Source organism: Lynx rufus, unplaced genomic scaffold (assembly GCF_022079265.1).
Source record: "Lynx rufus isolate CCGP_SWC_20201006 ecotype Redwood Valley unplaced genomic scaffold, mLynRuf1.p SCAF_16, whole genome shotgun sequence".
Taxonomy (NCBI): Eukaryota; Metazoa; Chordata; class Mammalia; order Carnivora; family Felidae; genus Lynx; species Lynx rufus.
In genome coordinates this window covers 55,787,954-55,809,677 of record NW_025814830.1, presented here as the reverse complement: position 1 = coordinate 55,809,677, position 21,724 = coordinate 55,787,954, and the positions used below count along the sequence as shown (strand labels likewise).

Sequence of the window (21,724 nt, the reverse complement as noted above, 5' to 3'; positions counted from 1 at the left end):
AAAAAAATGTTTCATTTTATTAGGCCTTTGTTTCATAGAAAATGGAGCACACATCTTTTTGAATAAATCGAAATTCTTGATCTCCAAACTAGGGAGTCAAACCTTGCCTTCTCAATTTGACAAGAGATACGTGGTCTTAAATCCATTTAAAAAATTTTTTTAAAGTTTTTCTGTAAGTTTTGTAACGTTTATTCATTTCTGAGACAGAGACAGACCGTGAGTGGGCGAGGGGCAGAGAGAAAGAGGGAGACACAGAATCCGAAGCAGGCTCCAGGCTCCCAGGTGGGGCTTGAACTCCCAAACCGTGAGATCGTGACCTGAGCTGGAGTCAGACGCCCAACCGAGCCACCCAGCTGCCCAAATCCATTTTCTAAAAACTGATTTTCTTTTTGAGAGAGAACTTGTGAACAGGGGAGAGGGTCAAGGGCAAAAGAATCCCAAGGAGGTTCCATGCTCAGCCTGGACCCCATCGTGGGGCTCAATCCGACCCTGGGATCATGACCCGAGCTGAAATCGAGAGTCAGACGCTCAACTGACTAAGCTACCCGGGTGCCCCTTAAGTCCATTGTCTGTCATTTCCCACTTTTTAAAAACATCCTTGCCTTGAACAGAAAAGTTACTCTTGATTTGGGGTTTAAAGAGGTTCCATGAGAAATCAAGATTGGCAGGAACAGATAGATGTCGAGGATACTTGAGACTTTTGTAAACGTGTGATTTACACACGGCACGAACGTGTCCTGGCATTTAAAGCTCTGTCCTCTCTGGATTTGGGACAGTGGCGGTCTAGTGAGCACAAGCTGGCCCGGGACTGCACTGCCCCGAGCAGTGCCACACTCCCCAGCAGAGGTCCCCAGGGCCTCTTGGTCTCGTCGGGCCTGAGGCTGCCCAGAGAAAGGTGCGCACGTGGCTCGGGGCATCAGGGCCTCCGTCAGGAGAGACCACTGGCCCATCCTTGTAGCTGGCGGCAGCCTCCCCGACTCGCCGTTCGGAAGAGAGAGGGGCCTCTGAAGGGGGATGTGCGCGCCTGAGCAGTACAATCGCGGAAGCAGAGCATTTCCTCAGCTCGCTCCCCGGGTTCTTCCACAAACCTGAGGTGCCTGCTTCCCACTGGGAATGGGTGGAGGTTTTCCAGGGCGTAGTGCTGGCCACTGCTTGGCTGCAGTCTGTACCACCTTTCCCTGATGAAGCACGAGGTGCCCGTAAACCACGAAATGTCTTCTCGACCAGGCAGCGCATACTCAACACCTTCTGTGGGGTACTTTTTCATTTAGAGTGGTAGGGTTCCAAGTGTTTATTCCCACAAAACACCCGGGTCCCACATCCATCCGTACACTTTGTGGCCGGTCTTTTAGTTCTCAGGAGACTCCTGTTTGGTAAAGACAAGACGAGCTGGCAGAACCTGGACTGAGGTGAGAAAGGTGCCTCGGACAAGGCAGAGCCCTTCAGAGGCGGGCACCCCTCTGCCCACTCCCGGCCCCCCACCCCCCCCCACCCCCCCCGCAGCGAAACCAGCCTTGGTGCCGTTAGGAAGGAAATTCCCCGCCTGGCACGGGATAGCGCGGACGCTATACCACTACAAGTATCGGATACCGATCCATTAAACTGAACTCGGTGACGGGTTTTAGTTGTGCCTTTATTCACCTTAGTTCATTAAAAATGTACTTGGCTTAGAGATCCTATAGTGACCACCCACTAATGTGGGGTAGAAGTCACGCCCTTCCCACATGGTATTTTTTAAAAAGCTGAATTTCTTCTAGGAATCTTATCACACAGGAGTTACAAGAATGTCAGGTATAATGATGTGTACAATCTAAACAAGACAGGCTGATTAAGAATTTACATAATGTAAAAATACACATATTAAAAGTTAGCCACGTGGACAGATGCATGCAGTGGGAATGGTCGGAAGGCTGGGGAGTCAAGCGCCCATATGCAGCAATATTCCTCTCCCCCCCCCCCCCCCGCCCCCATTAATAAGTAACTTCCACTAACAGGTCCGGGTATTCCACACACGTCTAAATACACAAAGGTGAAACGTAACCTGCTTGTTACATGTACAGTCTAAAGTCGACTGTGATCTTTCTGTTACTCCCACAAAAATAGTAAATAGTGAGCCCATGCAGGTAGTAGGAAGCGTTGGTGGTTCTAGTTGAATTTGGAAAATGTTTAATTTTTGACATTAATATCCATGAAGAGTGTATGTCTCATTTGTTACTGTTTTTTTCACAACTGACATGCACTTTGAGCAGAGGAACCAGGACGGTTCTGACCTACAGTGACAACTGAAATACTCTTAAAAATGTGGGAACTTTTTCATAACAGAGCCACACACAACATAAAACATGGATCATCTACAGCTTTAGGCTGAAAGGTAGAGGGAGTGCATCTGAATTTTAATGCTTTAGTCTCCATGTTCTGTAGTTTCTACCACTGACCTAAGGAACAAAACTGCTTGAACAGCTTGTTTCTCTACCAAAGCAGATGGCAGTTTGACCTCTCAGAGAATATGCAAACCAGGAGAAATGTCCCATTTTTCTTCCCTGGGCCCTTTGAGAAACTAGACCAAAATTTTAAATTATTCAAGGTTCTTATTGAGCAGCGGTGCTTTACTGTCTAGAGAAGCAAACGAAACCCCCTCCTCCCCCCCCCCCAATGGCACTGCACAGGCATGGACTTGGGGCACACTACACTAGGAGTCGAGAACCTTGAGCAGCAGTTCAGAGCTTTCTTATCCACCTCAATTTTTCCTGCTTTTTGCCCACTATTATGGCCAGTGTGGGCGGGCGGGAAGGGGGCTATGCTTGACAACTTATGCTTTCCAAGATCCTCTTAAAGAGAGTTCTCTAGTTGAGTGGAAACTCTTCTACAAAAAGTTGGCTGGTTCTGTGAACCTAGAAAAGAATTTCTCTCTGAATGCTTATGTTGCAAGTTCCTCATAGGGAAAGAGCATTAGAATAATGTGAAGGTCTATTTTATCGGCAACTTAGAATGCAAAGTATTTTATTTTTAAACTTCTAAATTTGAAAACAAAACAGCCTAGGTTAAATAATGGTTTTTCCAAAGCTGAATGTGCTCATGTGGAGCTCCATTTTTCTGCTTGTAGCACAAAACAACTTCCTACAACTCCTAGGCAGGAACACTACTGTTTTTGATGGTCTGTGATTGGATGAATGGATCAATCTCAGTTGGTAATATCCCTTTTTTTTCCTTGGTAAGGGCTTAAAAAAATTCTAGAACAGATGCATTTTTCTAGTCTTACACAGACACTTTGATTCCAAATGTCTCCTGAGAGGCATATACCATATACAGGAACCCGTCTTCGTCCTTCTCACGTTCATACACTTCAGAAATCGGCGTGGACACACTCACCATGCTGTGTCCATTGACTAACAGGAAGAACGCCTGATTAGCGTTGAGCTGTAAGCGCCTCCTATTGAAAGAAAAATAATGTGAAGAGATACTGAACCAATACCCGGGATGTGTCAAAATCTCACCCACCCCCCACTGACACACAAGTACAAAGATTTTGTACATGCTGCTTCTGGCAAAATAAAACGTATGCCTACTGATGATTACTCTCAAAGCTTCTCATAAAGTACAGGACATTTCCTAGAATTACACTGACAAAGGATATATTAGTGGTAATACTTGATAGATTATTCTTACTATATTCCTGAGGCCAGTCTTAAACTAGCATGCTCTCTGAAGAGCCATTAGTGTCTAGTATGAGAAATACTTCAAAATATAGTTTATATTACCATAGTACCAAGTCTCCATTCTTTTACTAATTTTGCTGTACAAAACTTGTAATTTTTCTGATCAAGAGACAACATCTGTACTAGATGTTATGGTGAAAGAATCAGAAGGACAGCTGATCCAACAGGGAAGAGAGAAGAACTCAGAAAGGAAATGTCTTTAGGTTTTATTGAGCTTGTGGAGATCTTAATCAAAACTAAAGATAAAAGTTTGAAACAAAACACAACAACAACAACAACAACAAAACTAAAGATTTATCTAAGTCTGATAAAGAATGAGCAGCTACCCAAAGAAATAGAAAAAAGTGATTATATACCTAATGATCTTGATGAGCTCACTCATGTTGACGTGATCAGGTACAAGGAACTTGGTTTTGTCCAGTACAGGAAGTTGCTTCTCACCCTTGTATCGTTCTATGATCACCTAAAAAAATAGCCAGAAAAGAGATTTTGAGATCAGCATTAACTATGAAGAACAGACAGAATACCTCCTATGTTGTAACTGGCACATACCTAAACGGGGTCTGAAATAGAAACGGCACATTTGTTAGTTTCCTCATAGCGCTCTTGTGAAGAGTGATCATTTATCAGCTTACACTCTGTCCCTTACAGAATATGGCACACAAAATACACAGTGGATGCCTCCAGGAGGTGAGCTATGTATTCTTTTTACTTGGAACCATGAGAATATACTAACTAGTCAGAAAAAAAAAATACTAAGAACAGAGGCTAGGTGCCACCTTAAAGTGTAAAGCTCTGAATCTGTCAATGACACCACCACCATTTCCTCTGAAATATGTAAGATCTTTTTTAATTAGATGTACTTCTACAACAACTTTTTTAATGTTTTTATTTATTTTTGAGAGAGAGAGACAGAGAGACAGAGAAAGAGAATGAACACAAGCAGGGGAGGGACAGAGAGAGAAACAGAATCTGAAGCAGGCTCCAGATTCCAAGCCATCTGCACAGAGCCTGACTCGGGGCACAAACTCATGAACTGTGAGATCATGACCTTAACCAAAGTCGGACATTTAACCAACTGAGCCACTCAAGGGCCCCGTACCTTCTTTTTTTTTCTTTTTATTTTGAGAGAGCTCTCATGAGCAGGGGAGGGGCAGAGAGAGAGAATCCTAAGCAGGCCCCACATTGGGGGTCCACACGCACAACACAGGGCTCAATCCCAGGAACCATGAGATCATGACACAAACTGAAATAGGAGTCAGACACTTAACCGACTGAGCCACCCAGGCACCCCTGAAGTGTGGAAGTTTTTTGTTACGGTAATACACTCATGTTTTTTTCATACTAGACCTGTTTCTCTACTTGACATGGAAAAAGTCTTAAGTAAATACCTGACAAGTAGAGACAATGATTCACTGGTTCTGGAAACACATTTTGTGCAGAAAGACTTGAAGATTCTTTCATATTGACAAAATATTCCCTATATTTCTTTAAAGAGTTAAAAAAATTTTTTTTAACGTTTGTTTTTGAAAGAGCGCGAGCAGGGGAGAGGCAAAGAGAGAGGGAGACACAGACTCTGAAACAGGCTCCAAGCTGTCAGCACAGAGCCCGACACGGGGTTTGAACCCATAAACTGTGAGGTCATGACCTGAGGTAAAGTTGGACACTTAACTGACGGAGCCACCCGGGTGCCCCTCTTTAATGAGTTTTAAAAGTCAAGAATCTTTGTAGGCTTGAGCCCCGCGTCAGGCTCTGTGCCGACAGCTCACAGTCTGGAGCCTGCTTTGGATTCTGTCTCCCTCTCTCTCTGCCCCTCTCCGGCTAGTGCTCCATCTGTCTCAAAAATAAATTAAAAATGTTAAAAAAAAAATGTAAAAAGTCAATAGTTTTACATCATGAACTGAAATAAATCCATCAGCTCCTTGCCATACTTCCTTTCCATAGAGGAAAAACAGTTTTTCCCCTAGTTCTACGCCACTAAAGAAGCAAAACAGCCATACCCTGCCACAACGAGAAGCTGAGAGACAGGAATGGGAATCTTCACATAACGTTTCTTCAGAAAAGGGGAAGAGACTTGTCTGTATATGGCTCTGCTGTAAGGGAGCCCACGTGAGGGTCTGTGTAAGGCCAAATCAAACTGTTATCACCTTCCTTGATAAGATCTAGAACTTTTATCCACAGGGTGTGTTCACAACATTATCCACAGGAAAGAATCAGTAGATAGAGTACACTTGCCTGGGTTTGACTAGTAGCAGAGATCAGAAGCAAGGCAGAAATCTTAAATTCCTGGTCCAAGAAGAGGCAGAAGCACCGGAGGAAAAACTCAAGACCTTAGAACCCTTCCCTTAAAGGAGGACACAGCAGCAGCCTGGGGACACAGGACAGGATGGCCTTGGGCACCTCCTGCTCTCTCTCAGGTGCTCAGGCTGCTCTGCGGGGAGAGGAGCTGTTCGAGCTGCTCCTGACTCGCCCGCACTGGCCATCCCCACGAGAACCATCACCTACAAATGACTGGTTTCCTTGTCCCTTCTTTTTCCTTTTTCCTGTACCCTTCTAATCTGGGAGAGAAGGTGTGTGAGTCATGGGGTAAGGCGTCTGGCTGCATCTGAGGAGTGCCCTCCTGAGTGCTGCACTTAGGCGGCCACTGTGGGCAGAAGCGTGGAGGACACAGCCGCCCTCAAGGAGTGGAGACCAGACTGCCGGTGGAGCTGCTTCTGCCTTCGGTCCTTCCATCCGATTCTCAACAAGCAGTGCCTGTGACAGTGGTTCTCAGACTTGTTCAGGGGATCACAAGCACGAACGGGGAAATATAAGTACGTGATTTCTGCAAAAACCCAGAAAGGACTGCTAACATATGCAGATATCTGCGTTTCAAAAGGAGGCTGTGGAACAAACCCTGGCAGACTACTGGGCTGTTTGTTTCCAACAGCTAGCACCTGCGAGCAGATAAAACAGCAGGTATTCAAAGTGAAGATAACCTTACAGTTAAAGAAATCCCACAGGCCACATGTTGACCAAGTACCAGGACAGACTGAAGTTTCTAAGCAGGCCAAGGAAAACAGACTGTTTTTTAATGTAGGACCCCACAGTTGGGAAGCTGCTGGGAAGACCCGTCTTCTCTTTTCTGTGTACCTTACAGCCCCACCTCCCTGGATCTTTTCTCTCCCCTCAGTTTGGCGTGAGATCACATGTCACAAAGCCAAACACGAAAGCTGCCACAGAGCTTTTAACAGTGGAGTTTCTCAGGGGTCTATAGAATTTGTAGGAGGTGACAACCACGTACACAGAATTACGCAAATCTTTCCAACAACTACATGGGATGGGATTCTCTTCCCGTTTTACACATAAAGATGTAGCAGCACCTTTCAGAATTTTAGTAACTAGCTCAAAATCACTTAGTAACCTTGAACCTAAGGCCTGAACTCAGCCTCTGTCTGAAACCAGGAGTTGCTCTTACCCACTAGACCTTGTGCCTCAGGCAGAAACCTTTTCTAGGGTCTGCCAGCAAAGGATTTGGGGCAGAGGATGTGGGTTCCTGGGCACACCAAAAAGCATCTGAGGCACCTACACGTGACAAGAAAGAGCAGTGTTTTTCCTCCATTTCCTGCGAAGAAGCCAAATACAAGAGACTTCTCTGGGGCGTCAAAAGACATCCTGGAATGTGCAGTCACGTTTAAATCCTGAGGACTACTGATTTTCCAACCGCAGTACTCAGCTTCCTTTAGCAGACAGTGGATACTTCCTTCCACTCATAAAAGACTACCAGTTCTAGCCCCTCTATTCATTTCCCCCAAATAAATATATTTGACTTGTGACGTGTGTAACATTAAGGTAGCAAACTCAGACTCAGGAGGAAACAATGGGGTTAGATGAAACAACTGTGTATTAAGTGATCTCAATTCTAGGTCATGAAGCTGACACTGGGGGCTATTGGTCAGGATTTTTGTAGAAACCCCTGTCACATGGTTGCACACAGCAGTGTTGTACCAAAGTACTTAAGCAGTGCTCCCGTCTGCATACATTATTAATGACTGAAACACAGATGCTGGAGACTACCTACTGGGATTTTCGTAGGATGCTGCTCTCGGATAAGTCGGACATCTTCTACTCTTTGTTCTGCAATGAAAGGAAAAGACACAGGCATTATTAAGGGTGACAATGCAGCTTCTTTCCTGCATTTTCACTGGTGGTTTCCATATGTGAATTCACCTATCCCTAGCTGTGGCAGAGTAGAGCAGTAAGGGTATCTTTCCTGGAACTCAGAAGAACCAAGCACTGGCATTTCATATCTGGTAAACTGACATGTAAGGCCAAATGCAACTTCCATGTAAACCAACATGTAATTACATGGCTATAGCAGGTGGAATAGCCTAAGACCAAGAGTACAGAATTCCTAGTTTCAAGGGTTTGGGACCCCAGGCTCAGTCAAATACAATCAGCAGACTGCACGGTATTACCAATCTTTCCTCCAAGGACTCCCACCACCTGTCAATTTTTGTGCATTTTCCATAGTTTAAGTTGGTACAGAAATCCATGATCAACCATAGGCTCTCCAGTACAATTTTCCCTTTCACTTCCTGCTTTTCAATGATATAGTCCTTAAAAGGAAAGAAAATGCCCAAAATAGATATGGGTAAAAGAATTTCCTATTTGACTTTTAAACAGTTTCACTCAGTGCCCACCCCTCTCTTTACCTAAAAGTTTAAAGCACAAAGTCTACTGTTGAATACTAGTTTTTTGACAATCTCTATTCTCCTCCTTAATATAATCACTTATGTAAATGATCAATATCATGGGCTTCCTGAGAAATCCTGGTGACTTTGAAAAAAAGATGCTATGACCTATATAAATGTATATACTACTGTTACCAACTTTTTTTGAATTTCAAAAAAATTTACTAAAATGACTGAAATAATTCTCATGTTCAAATTATGAACGTTTAGGTTCTATTTCTATTTTCCCACCCAAAATTTCTAAAACAGCTTCTAAGATAAATCACTAAATACAAACACATCTACTATAAAGACTGCAAATTTAGTGCTTTGTCACTTACATATAACACCCAGTGCTCACCCCAAGTACCCTCCTTAATGCCCATCGCCCATTTAGCCCAACTCCGACCTGACACCCCTCTAGCAACCCTCATTTTGTTTTCTGTATTTAAATCTCTTATGATTTGCCTGTTTATCTTATTCATCCATCCCTTCCTCTATGTTAACCTGTTTTGTTTCTTAGGTACTGTTAATAGTAAGCTTAACCTAGTGGTTCCCATCTATAATATTCTGACTGACATATCTGGTCCAAAACCCTTGGAATTTTCTAAACAAGAATAGTGATATTGATAAGGGCATCTTTTGTTTCTCCATAACAAACTCCAAACAACCATTTCTGAGGTTTGTGTTAATGTGGTGATTTTTGGAAAGCTCCTAAGGATGGGAGACTGGCTGCCAGGGGAAAGAACAGTGACTTGAGGTTTGAAACTTTCAGACCTACCCCAACAACCAGGGATGGGAAAGGTATTCGGAGGATGAACTAATCATTAATGGCCAATGATTTAACCAATCAGGCCCATGTAATTAAATCTCCGTAAATACCCAAAAGGATGGGGCTCAGAACTTCTGGGTGCTGGGAGAATACCAAACTCCCCGGGGAAAAAAGCTCCTGCACTCAGGACTCTTCCAGAACTCACCCCAGTACTTTTCATGAGGCTGTTCTTTTGTGTACTTTAATATCCTTTGTAATAATCCAGTAATCTAGTAAATAAACAGCTTTCCTGCAAGCCACTCCAGCAATTTAATTAAACATGGTTGGTGGGGGGGGGGGGTATGGGAACCTCTGATTTCCAGCCAGTGGTCAGAAGCACAGATTAACAAGCTGAACTTGGAATTAGTGTTTGGGCGTGGTGGGGAGGGGCAATATTTTGGGACTTAACTCTTATCAACTTGTTGGATCTGAAGCTATCACCAGGTAAAGAGTTAGTACTGAGTTAAACTGTAGGACAGCCACCAATCAGTTGAGCATCCGACTCCTGATCTTGAGTTCAAACCCCACACTGGGTATAGGGCTGCTTGGGTGGCTCAGTTGGTTGAGCACTATTCTTGATCTCTGCTCAGGTCATGATCTCGTGGTTTGTGAAATCGAGCCCTGACTGAGCCCTGTGCTGACGGCGTGGAGCCTGCTTGGGATTCTCTCCCTCCCCCTTCTCCTTGCCCCTCCTCCCCTGCTCATGTTCTCTCTCTCTCAAAATAAATAAACCTAAAAAAAGAAAGAAACCCACTTTATGTATGGAGATGACTGTAAAACATTTTTTTTTTTTTAATTTTAGGACAGCCAGCTGAATTCAGTTCGATGTGTGGAAAAGCCACACCTCCAGGGTCCAAAGTGAAGCAGTGATTAGAATAGTGAGAGTAGAGGAGACACAGGAGGAGGATTTTCTCCCTGGCATCATCTTTTAAATCCTTCTCTATTTCTGATTCCCCTTCAATGCCCCTCTCAGCTTCGAGCCCTGTCCCTGTCTGTCTTACCCCAGGAAAAGGTGCTCTACCATATAGACTTTAGCCATCAACCGTCTTCACGACAAAAACCTCCATTCTGTCAGAGAAGATTCTTCCAGAGGTTAGAGGAAATCACAATTAATTCACTCTAGCAAATGAATGATAATTCTTTAATTTACCCTGGAATATGTTTCACATTTAAAGACTTATCCTAATACATGTAAAAGTTTAATTGGAAACATTCAGACAGAAGGGGGAGATTTTTTTTTTAATATAAGGAAACAGGTTTGTTTTGGCAAGTGGAAAAGGAAAAAAATACAATAAAAATAGGCTCTAAATATGAGACTTTAAAGTCAGAAATCAGAATTTTTATACTGTAGTATCAAAAGTTTCTTTATCTTGATTTAGCCCCCAAATATGGCCCAAACGACAAAAATGATTCTTTTTACTAAAGGTGGGAGAATCAAAGTATGAAGGTGAGTGACTTCCTTAAGGTGAAAACACTTAGTACTGGGGAACTGGGGGGCTCAGGTGGTTAAGCTCCCAACTCTTGGTGTTGGCTCAGGTCATGATCTCACGGTTTGTGAGCTTGAGCTCCACATCGGGCTCCACACTAACAGTGTGAAGCCTGCTTGAGATTCTCTCTCAAAAACAAACTTAAAAAAAGAAAAAGAAAACACATAGTGTTAAAGTCTCCTAGAAATGTCTTAAGTGTCTTGAGCAGTTGCAGTGAAAACGCAGGGGTGAGCTGGAGTAACACAGCAAATATGGTACATGCCTGTCCCTCACTCTTTTAAGTGGACAGCTATTTTCAGAGACTAACAGTAGATTTAACAACAGATTACCAACACCACAGATAAAGGCACATATGAGCAATTCTTTTACTCAAGTATTTTTTTAATGTTGTAGTGATCTGTTTATCATTTGTCTTCAACAGAGTGCCCCCGGCAGTCAGGGACCTGCCTCTAGTCATCTTTGTATTCCCCCAGGGCTCAGGCTTGTACACAGAAAATGATAAACAAATTTAATAAACAAATTTAATAAACAAATTAAAGTTGTAAAATGGAAATAAATACTACTCCAAAAGCATATCCAGATATGCTTCCCCAGATTCCTTTCCTCCTGTTTCTAAGACCCTTATAAGCCTTGCAAACAAACAAAAACGGAGAATAGGAGTCTAAAGTGTCTTAGTTTACCAATGTATTTGCAAAGTTGCTTTGAGACTACTGAAGGCATTTGAAATAAAACTATTTCATTGAGTGAAATGGAAGCATAATAAATATTGCCCCCAATCTGTCTATAAATCGTTAAGTGTGATAGATATTCAATCCCTCAACGACTGGTACAGCTTCAGTTCATGGAGTGCTACCTGCGTTTTGCCACATACCTTGCTCTACAGGTCTGCCTTTTACAGTAGTTATTCTAGACCAACACATACACGTCCCCTGAGACATGCAAACTTTTCCACTATTAACGGGGAAGCTTAAGCCTGCTCACCGCTAAATCGCAGAACAGTGTCATTAAATAAACTGGGGCAACCCCAGGGGCTAAAGCAAAACTTTTACATCTGAGAAGACCAAATCCAGAATTTTTTGCTCAAGTACAATTCTGGAAGCTCACGTTTCCACCTCTGTGCAAAGGCACCCTATGCCTTTCGACTCCGTGTTGGCCCATCTCCTGTACTGGAAACGACGGCGGCCTCCGGGAGCACGGAAAACACAGGGCGGAAGGCAGAGTGCAAGTCCAGACGCTGCCACTAGGTGGATCACGATCGTCACCTCTGTGGGCCCCACCCAGTTTCTTCAGCTACAAAAGGAAGGGGTTGTTCTGGATGAACCTGAGGGTCCACTTCAACCCTCTGCATCCTGGTAGGAGGTATCAGCAGCGCTCTATTCAGTTCTGAATTAGCCTGAACTCACTCCCATGGAAAGAGAGAGAACTGCTCGAGCTCGCTGGGGCTGGTCTGAGTGCGTGAAGAGGTTCTCACCGAAGAATTAACGTCTCTCGTTTACTGGGCTACGAATCAAGTGAAAATTGTCAGCCCCGGAGCCAGGAAAGGCAGTAGCCGCTAAATGGCACTCGATATTTTTCTGCGAAAATGACTATTAAAGGGATCTTTTAAAAAGGGACCAGATTCCAGGTGAATTCCCTCTAATTCATCAGAACACATTAATCTCACTTTCCTTACTCTTACCACCTACTCTTGTTCAGATTTTTCTAGAGTAACCTAAAAATACTCGAAGCAAAAGGAAAGTAACTATAGTTTCAGCTATGGGAAAATAAGCATCTTTCCCACACCAATGTCCCCAGTTAACTTTTTTTCTTTTTGAAGCCAGCTCTATGCCCAACGTGGGGGGGGGGGGGGTTGAACCTACGACCCCAAGATCAAGACCCACACCGCTCTATCCACTGCGCCGGCCAGACACCCCCCCCCCGTTAGCTTCAAAATAAATGCAAGACTCGGTGTGGACGGAAGCCCGATACCAGAGGGAATCTGCTTCCAACGCTGCTCTCGGGGCTGCAGAAGAGCTCGCGAAGGTCGTGAGCGAGAAAATCCCCGCCGGGAAAGGCACGTCTAAGTCCTGCTAACGGACACGCCGCCTCTGTAGACGGAGCCACGGCCTGGCGGGCGCTTCCCCGAGCGCGGAGCGCGGCTTCGCAGGGGCAGGAGCTCACGACTGTCCGTAACGACAGCCACAGATCCAGGCGCGCCGCTCGCCTCCCGGAGAGCTGCGGGCCCTCTACGGAGGGCAGACCCTGCGGAGGAGGCCCGCGGGGCACACGCACGAGCCCCGCGGCGGCCCCCTCTGCCCGCACGGCCGCGGCCGCTGCCAACAGCCCCACGAACACACGGCCGGGGGGCCACGTCGTCCGCGCGGGACGTGCTGGCCTCGGGGAGCACCCGTCGGTTCCGCGTCCCCATTGCCGCGGGGGCGCGAGCCGCTGGCCCCCTCTCCCGCCGCGAACGGGGTCAGGACGCGCCGCCACGCCCGGTCTCCGCCGCCCGCCTCCGGGGCCCTCCGCGGCCCACAGCCCCTCCGTCGAGGGGGACCCGACGTTTGTGAGCGACCACGTGTGATCCGGCCTCACCTGGACGAGATTCACTCGCACGCTAATGCCACCCTTTCAAAGGACCTGTCGCAGACGGGCCTCCGGGCCGGCCGCCCCCGCAGGCATGACAGTTCACACTCGGGGCGGCGACCCCTCCCCTCCACCACCACCCCCCCCCGCCCCGCCCCGCACCGGAGGGCTGCTGCACAGCGGTGCCCGCGGCCGGGCCGCCGCCGCCGCCGCGAAGGGCCAAGAGGTGATTCAGCAGCTCCGCGCCGGCGCGTCCCGCCCGGTGTCCCTCCCCCCGGCCCCCGGCCAGCCCCGACGCCCCCCGGCCCCCGGCCCTCCTCGGCCTTCCCTCGGCCCCTCCGCCAGCTCCCGCCTCGGCCGCCGCCGACTCTGGCCGCCCGGGGTCCCCGCCTCAGCCCCTTGGTGGGCCCGGGCCCCCTCGGCCCGACGTCAGCCCCCGGGCCCCGGCCCTCCGTCGGCCCTCCAGGCCCCGTCCCCCTCAGCTCCCCAGGTCCCGACGCCTCTCAGGCCCCGGCCCTCCTCGGCCTCCCTCAGACCTGCATCAGCCCCCGACCCTCCGTCGGCCCTCCGGGGTCCGACCCCCTCAGCCCCCGAGCCCCGTCCCCGCTGTCAGCCCCCGGGCACCGGCCCGGACCCCCCTCACCCCCCAGCCCTCCGTCAGCCCCCGCCGCCGACTCTGGCCGCCCTGGGTCCCCACGCTCCCCGTCTCAGCCCCGCCGCGGGCCCGGCCCCCCGCCGCGGCACCCACCGAAGGTGCGGCGCTGCTTGAAGGTCTTCTCCGACGGCATGGCGCGGGAGGCGAGGCGGAGGGTCCCGGCTGTTCCAGACGGCGGCGGCGGCGGAGACTCCGACTGTGGCGACAGCGACTTCCCTTGTGTCTCTTCAGGCCGCAGCCGCGTCAGGTGACCGGTGCGGCGTCCCAGGGGGCGGGGCCAGGGCCGGCCGCCGTAGCCGCCATGGCGGGCGTGGCGGAAGCGGGGCCGCGCGCGCAGCGGAAAGCCCTCCGTGCGCAGGCGCGCGTGCCGGGCGGGGTGTGGAGGTCCGGGCGCGCTCGCGGGAGGAGGCGCGCGTCTTGGCCCCGTAGACCCCGCGTCAGAGCGTCTCCTGCGCCGAAGGCCCGCGGGGCCCAGCTTCTCCGACTGAGCCCGCCTCGCTTGGTGCTGCGTCTCTGACAAAGTTCTGACCCGAAAATGCAGTCGCTCCGTGCACCCGCCGCTGCGCCACGGGTCTGGGGTCCAGATCAGGCACCTGTCGGTGTCGAGCGCTTAGGGAACTGGCCCCGGGGAGGAAGGGCCCTCCGCGCCGCTGCGCGCCCCCGCGAGCCCGGGAGCCCTGTGTGAACGCGCAGTGACTGCTGAGGGCGCCGGGCGCGGGGTGAGGGCCTGCGGGGCGCGGGTTGCCCGCGCGTGCCCACGCCTGCGGGACGTGCACGGGTGCGCACAGCGCTGCAGTCGGCATCTCGTACTTTGAACGCTTCTCGCATCTCCGGGCTTCTCTCCTGTTTGAGTTTGGGGAAGCCTTTCCTAAGTGCGCGTTTGGTGGAATGGACTGTGCTACATGCGTTACTATGCAAACGCATAAAACATACTAAAATCTATTCCTCGATGTGGTCTTAATATAGCTGGGATTGCTTTCCTTTCAGAAAAGCCAAACATGGCGCAGATCCTTGTATAGTTCTTTCCCAAGCCCAGGACAACGATGTTAGTTGTAGCTCTTCATTCCCGCTGCTGTTTACTAGACAACAGGGCATTTGTGCATGCGTCGCTTTCTGCCCCAGGTTTTTTCTCCTTTGTCACAGTCCTTTACCTTGAAAAACCTCTGAATAAACACCACTTAAACATTCTATCTGGTTTCCAAAGTTCCAAAGGAAGGCTTCAAGCTCCAAGTGTACTATCTTGGCTGCTTTGTATTTATTCTGTGAAAAATGGAGAAAGAAATCCAGTAAGCGTTTATGTACCTACCTACTGCCAAAGGCGTAGTGATCGGGGTTGAAGTCTTAAAAGAGTGTGTGGACTGTATGCTGCTTTTCTTGAATGTTTTTTCTTTTTTTTTTTTTTTAATATTGACTGGTGAGTTGCTTTCTTGGCTTAATTGCTATTTTGTAAGAAATGGACTTTTTGTTCTCTTGCTGGACAACTGTTCCCAAATGCAAGAGGGAAAAAAAAAAATCAATATCTGGCATATGGAGGTGGGGGAAGGGAAGGAGAGTTTCATATTTCCCTAGTCCCTTAGGCATCCATAAAGCTTTACCAAATTACCCCAGGCCTTGAGTTTGCAGCCACAGGGATAGACTTCAAGGGCCCAGCTACTGATGCTTCAGGATCACTCTGTGATTTTCAAGTACTGAAGTCCACATTTACAGTGACTGCTTAAGTCCTCCCTAACCTTGAATTCCTACTGGCAGCTAAAACCCCATCTCGCTACGTGTGCCTCAGAAAATCATCCATGGTAGTGGGCACGGAAAGGTGTCTCATAAGCATCGTCTCCATGTAAGAATACCATATTCATATAATTAATATTAAATCATATCTAAAATTTACTGATTTATTTTAACATACTGATAATGTAACCTAGTGTAACTTTAGAAAACAAGTGTGCTTGAGTATATGTGAAAAATTTCATGTGCCCTCAGATTGCAGTTTAAAAGTTTGATGTAGTGACCAATTTTCCGAGTGGTAAGTTAATATTCATGAATTATATTATGCTAGTTAATATAATCATAGTATGATTTATTTTTAAAAGAATAATATAAATATTACCGTTTCTTAAAATAATCCAAATAAAGTGTAAAAACTAGAACACATGTTTCATTTAAATTTATTCAATGCTTTCTCCAGGAATCTCATGGTGCTTTTAAATTATTATAGAATTATTCTAGCAAGCCAGATGGTGTCAGTTTTAAATATCTCCGACCCTATTCCTTTTTCTATGACATGAAATGACCATAATTGTGGAGGAAGTAAGGTCACCCCTAAAAAATTGAACATGATGCCCCCAGCATTCGTGATATAACGTGGCTGTAAGTCATGCCGTCCGGCTATTTCTAAGAATCTGTTAAATGAGGCCTGAAACATTAACCGCAGGGTAGGAGACCTTGTTTTTGCCACACACAACATGGAGGACGAGTCACACCAAGAAGTTGTTCAGCACCTCAGGCCTGCCCGGCCCGTCCCACCTCTCCTCTTTCTGATTGGAAGAGATACTCCGGCCTGGAGGATGTCTGGGCACTCATTGGCCAGTTGTCCTATCATTCCCGGGTCATCTCTTTGCTCTTTAGAACAAGTAAACAAACAAGTATTGCTCAAGAGAAGCCCAGGAGCTATTCTCAGAAAGGATTTAGTCAGGAGGATTTTGGAGTTGACCCTCAATGGATCGCAGTGTTTAGGAGTGTCTTCGCTGGCTCCCGGGAGCTGCTGTCAGCAGCCGCCAGAGGCACCGCGTGCAGCGTGCTTCCTCTTCCCGGGAAGCTGTCTGTGACAGACAACTTCAGAAATCAGCAAGCGAGTGCATGCAGGAAAGCCATCATAAATCACTCTCATGATCTAACATTGTTTCTGAAAGGGCCATGGACAGCTGATTCGGCGCTCCACGGGTTTTTTGTTTGATTATTCGTAAATTCTGAAGGATTGCTGTTTTTCCAGCTTTTGCCCATATATGGGACTCTTAAGGGAGGCATCTGTTGAGAGTCTATGCGCCCTCTTATTTTAAACTGTGAACCTTCTGTTTGGCCTTTGAATATTTCCCCTTTCTATCACTTTGTTTCTTCTGAGCAGGGGAGTAAGATTCCATTTTCAAATCTGGATTGTGAGAACCAGCGTGGGTAAAGCTAACAGTTTATTTAGGTCCAAGAAATACTACTTTCTAGGACTTCTGGGCCAACCATTTTTTTTAATGTTTATTTATTTTTGAGAGAGAGAGACACACACACAGAGTGTGAGCGGGGGAGGGGAGGAGAGAGAGAGGGAGACACAGAATCCGAAGCAGGCTCCAGGCTCTGAGCTGTCAGCACAGAGCCAAATGCAGGGCTCGAACTTATAAGCAGTGATACCATGACCTGAGCCAAAGTCTGAAGCTTAACTGACTGAGACACCCAGGCTCCCCCTGGGGCAACCAATGAAAACAATAATCCTGTTCTGTAATCTACTTATCTCCTTAGATGTTATCAGTTCTCTATAACAAAGAACTCATTACTATAGTCTCATCCCAGTGTTAAAACAAATGATCTATTTTATCTGTTTTTTTTCTCATTTTGATATGAACATGTCCTCGTTAGTGTTCTTTGTATGGGATACATTTCTGTATAAGGGATGATGAAAGTGTTCAGGACATACAAAACTTTTCCTGTTCAATGTGTAATAGTTATCTGCTATCCACAGCCTTTCCTCTTGGGTTCCTTTCTGCCAACAGGGGTTACCCAAGCTCCCACAGCCAAATGTTTCTTTCTATTCTGGTTAGCACTAATTCAGTCCTTGCACATGTTGGGGTGGCTTATCGTATACAACCTTCTGTTAGTCCTGCCCTCAAGAATACACGGATATAGCTAGGCCTTCCTAACTGTCCAGTTACCGAATCCACACTCTAAACAGAATAGTTTCACCATTCTTCTAAAGATGGGAATTTAACAAAATTATTTTGTACGTTAGTACAACTCTAAGCTCCTCTAGGAGAAAATTGCCTATGGGAAGGGGTAGATAGATTTAGAAAAAAAAAAACAAAACCAACAACACTAAATGTAACAGTGGCAAAGATTATGCCTTAGAAGCTATGGAGCCATGCCAAACATAGCACATAGGCTAGTCAGGCATTCTGCAAAAGTTTATCACGTATTTCTGGTTGCTGAAATACTTCCTACCTTGGATCATAATGGTGACCCACCAGGTTTCTCTAAATCTGTGTGGTTCCTGTTTCTTTTTAGTCTTGTAGCCAGTTTTTTTTTATTTTTTCATTCAAGAAACATTTAGTAAACATTCGTTGCATGATGATGTGTGTTGGTGTATATATCACATGACAAGGGATACATCTAGGGAGATTGGTACAAAAGGAAGCAAGTGTTTATGATAAAACAACGTGATGGTGCTCCTTCCTAGGAGATGCCATTTGGGGACAAGTTTGAGGGGTGGGGGGTTGGCTCTTTAATGGCACAGACAGAAGAGATGGGTCTTCCTGGCAGAGGAGACAGCTTGAGCAAAGTCAGAGATGTTAACTAGGCTGGTGAGCTTTGAATTATCAGAGGGCTCCCCTAAGAGCTGGGTGTGGGCACAGGCTGCAAGGCCAGACCGGGATTTACGCATGGTGTGGTAAGGAATCATTGGGGCCATTAAATACCTTTACATAGGTGAGTGCCACAGTGAGTCTGCTTTGGCTCATGTGTTACTATTTGAAAGAATAGAGTTGTGATGCCAGTGTGGAGACTGGTCTGAAAAGCAGTCTAGATGGAAAGGCCAGTTGGGTGTTGTTTTTCAGTTGCAGGTACCCAAGGTTTGAACCATGACTTACTGTTTAGTTATTTTTGTTAGAAGATGCACTTCCTCTATTATCAGATTCCAGGGACCAGGGGAGGCAGCCCTCTTTCTGGCCTTGAGACTGCTCTATAGAGGTGATAGTGAACAGTCAGGAATGGTGGAAACTAGCAGGGTCATTAGTTTTCTATCTGACTAGCAAGACCTCAAGCTCTCCCAGAAACAGGGGGTGGCCAGGGGATTCTTGGCGTCCCTTAAGACCCTGGGCAGTCCCAGCAGGGTTCGCAGCTTTGTTGTAGAGCGGTTCCTGTAACCACACCCACACCCCCGGGGCCTGACTCTGGAAACAACTAATAACTACAGTTTCTTGTTGTTGTGAGCTATTTAAGGTAAGCCACTGTCACGGGAAGGCTTTGCATATTCTCTCCAGTTGGGCCCCGCCTTCTAGAACACACGTGCCCTGGAGCACAGTAAACAAGGTAACTAAGGGCGGAACCACAAGACCAGTTAGGACAATGCAGGAGTCGGTGTTTGATTCAGCAGCTAGCAGGATTTCCCCTTTCATTGCGATAAAGAAGAAATGAGTGAATGTCAATTTTTAGATAAAAGAAAGGAGGCTGATTGGCACAATCGGGGTTCTATTTGGTTTACGTGGGCGGTTTCGGGCGCTAGACAAGTTTGCGCCGATCCCCCTGGCCACCTAATCAGGCCTCAGGTCGTCCTGGGCCCTGTCCTGGGGTAATTCTTGGAGTCATGGTGGTGTGTGTTGTGGGGATTCTGGAGGGTCCCTGCGGCCGTCCACGGCGGTGGGGGTGGGGTCCTCAGGGCCGTCTTGGGGGGTTCTCATGGGTCTGGGGAACCTCCCGGGGACCTCGGGCCGTCTTGGGTTCTGAGGGTAACCTCCGGGGGGGTCCTCAGGCTGTCTTGGGGGGTTCTGGATGGGGACCTCCGGGGGAGTCCTCGAACATCTTGGGGGGGGTCCTCCGGCCTTCCTCGCAGCTGCGGTCAAGCCAGCCGGCATTCCACGGCGTCGCCACCCCTGTTAGCGCAGAGGGGAGGGCGTGAGCCCATACTCTGGAGGTGGCGAGTTGGGTCCTCGAGCACGTCCTCAGTCGGGACGCGGCTACCATCGCCCGATGTTAAGTGGCATTGTTTTCCCGTGCCCGGTCCGGGCGCGGGACCTGGGCGTCAGGTCCCGGCTGGGCCGCGGGGGCCTGAATCGCTCACCGCTCGGTGGGCGGGGTCGGGCGGCGCGGGGGCGGGGCCCGTCGTGCTCCCGGGGGCGGGGCCCGGCCGACCGGCGGCGCGTGCGCACGGGCGGCGGCGGCGCCGCGGCCGTCCCTCGCGCCGGCATGGCGGTGTGCGCTCGCCTCTGCGGCGTGGGCCCGTCGCGGGGATGCCGGCGACGCCAGCAGCGCCGGGGCCCGGCTGAGACCGCGGCGGCCGACAGCGAGCCGGACACGGACCCCGAAGAGGAGCGCATCGAGGCGGGCGCGGCGGCGCTGGCCGGGGCGGGGGGCGGTCGGGGCGCGGGCCCCTCGCCGCCCCCGCGCTGCTCCCTGCTGGAGCTGCCGCCGGAGCTGCTGGTGGAGATCTTCGCCTCGCTGCCCGGCACCGACCTGCCCAGCCTGGCCCAGGTCTGCACCAAGTTCCGGCGCATCCTGCACACCGACACCATCTGGAGAAGGCGCTGCCGGGAGGGTGAGCGCGCCGGGGGCGGGGGTCCTGGCGGGCGGGGGTCCTGGCGGGCGGGGGTCCCCCCGAGGGAGGGTCCCGGCCGGGCGGGGGGCGGTGACTCCGGGGCTGTCTCCCACACTGCCGGGGCGCGGAGCCTGGGAGAGGTGGAGTCCCCGCAGGGCCGCGGAGCCGCGCTCTACCCGCCCTGGGGGCCCTGAGCGGGGGTGGACGGGTCCGCCGGCCTCAGGGACAGGACGGTTGACTGTGCTGGGGTTGGGGCTGGGTTCAGGCCAGGGAGTAAGCTGACGCATGTGGGCATCGGCCTCGGTCCCCAGGCCTCGGGGGGCGGAGCTGAGCAGAGCGAAGGGGGTGAAGTCGAACGGTTTGGGGAAGCAGCCCGAGCCGGGGAGTGTGGAGGGTCTCCTTAGGGGCGGGTCTGTGGAGGGGCAGGTGGAGCGAGGGTTGAATTCCCTTTCTTGGATGCTGGTGGCTGTAATGACGGTGGCGAATAGTTTTGTAACAAATCCCAGGAGGAAGGGTTTACTTAATCCAGAGTTCCACAGTCTCTGGACAACGTTTGAACGTTGACAGATGCCAGGTGTTCAGTGAGGTGTCATGTTTTGGTAAAAAGGATAGGTGAGAAAAAAATCCAGACAATGCAGAATGGCAGAAGGAAGAAATTAAAAATCTATCAGAGATCCCTGTCATCAAAGATAACCCATTCTTACAATTTTGGAAAACGTCTGTCCGTATGCACATGTAGAGTCCTGTACACATTTTTACTTAGATGGGATCGTATCATGTATATTCTTTTAGAGACAGTTTAGTATAGAAAAAGCTTCGTGGTATGTCTCTGCGTGCACGTGCCACAGACTAGTTAGTCCCTTACCGGTCGACTTCTGAGTTTGCAGTTTTTCCTGGTCATAAACAGTGCTTGTCAGGGCTGCTTTTAAGCAGATACTGTAGCAATTTATACGTCCATGTGTCTTTTAGGACCTCTGGGATTGTCTTGTTAGGGTGCGCGTCCTCGCAGCACGTTTGTGGGTAGTGGAGTGTAACACACTGATGGCACATAGACACCCACTGCCCAGCCGTTGGAATTTGCACCCCCTCCCACCCCAGAGGGTGTCTGAGAAGACCTCTTTCCCCAGATTCCACCCCCACCCCTCCCCCCAACAAGGGGGTCAGTCAGTCATATCTCTGTGGTAATGTTCAGTGGTCAGGGCTCTGGATTTTTACTCAGCGGTTCAGGCTCTATTTATATGCTGTGAGATCTTGGACATGCTGCTTCGCCTTC

At 48.7% G+C, this 21,724-nt stretch overlaps 2 protein-coding genes across 3 annotated transcripts in view; one reads left to right on the top strand and one right to left on the bottom strand.

The window, feature by feature from the left end:
- Positions 1-1,614: 1,614 nt before the first annotated feature.
- Positions 1,615-14,169, bottom strand: MAP1LC3B (microtubule associated protein 1 light chain 3 beta). Its single transcript, XM_047078887.1, has 4 exons — positions 14,040-14,169; positions 7,777-7,832; positions 4,073-4,179; positions 1,615-3,430 (listed from the first exon to the last, which is right to left on the bottom strand). Exons 1-4 carry the CDS (start codon positions 14,077-14,079, stop codon positions 3,256-3,258), a joined length of 378 nt encoding a protein of 125 aa, XP_046934843.1. The 5' UTR covers positions 14,080-14,169; the 3' UTR covers positions 1,615-3,255.
- Positions 14,170-20,094: 5,925 nt separating this feature from the next.
- The window catches only part of FBXO31 (F-box protein 31), a 45,781-nt gene continuing 44,151 nt past the window's right edge, over positions 20,095-21,724 (top strand). For both annotated transcript variants that reach the window (XM_047078886.1, XM_047078885.1), the window contains exon 1: positions 20,095-20,451. In XM_047078886.1, coding sequence (XP_046934842.1) covers positions 20,103-20,451 — 349 coding nt within the window. In that variant the 5' untranslated portion in view covers positions 20,095-20,102. The remainder of the gene's footprint in view (positions 20,452-21,724) is intronic.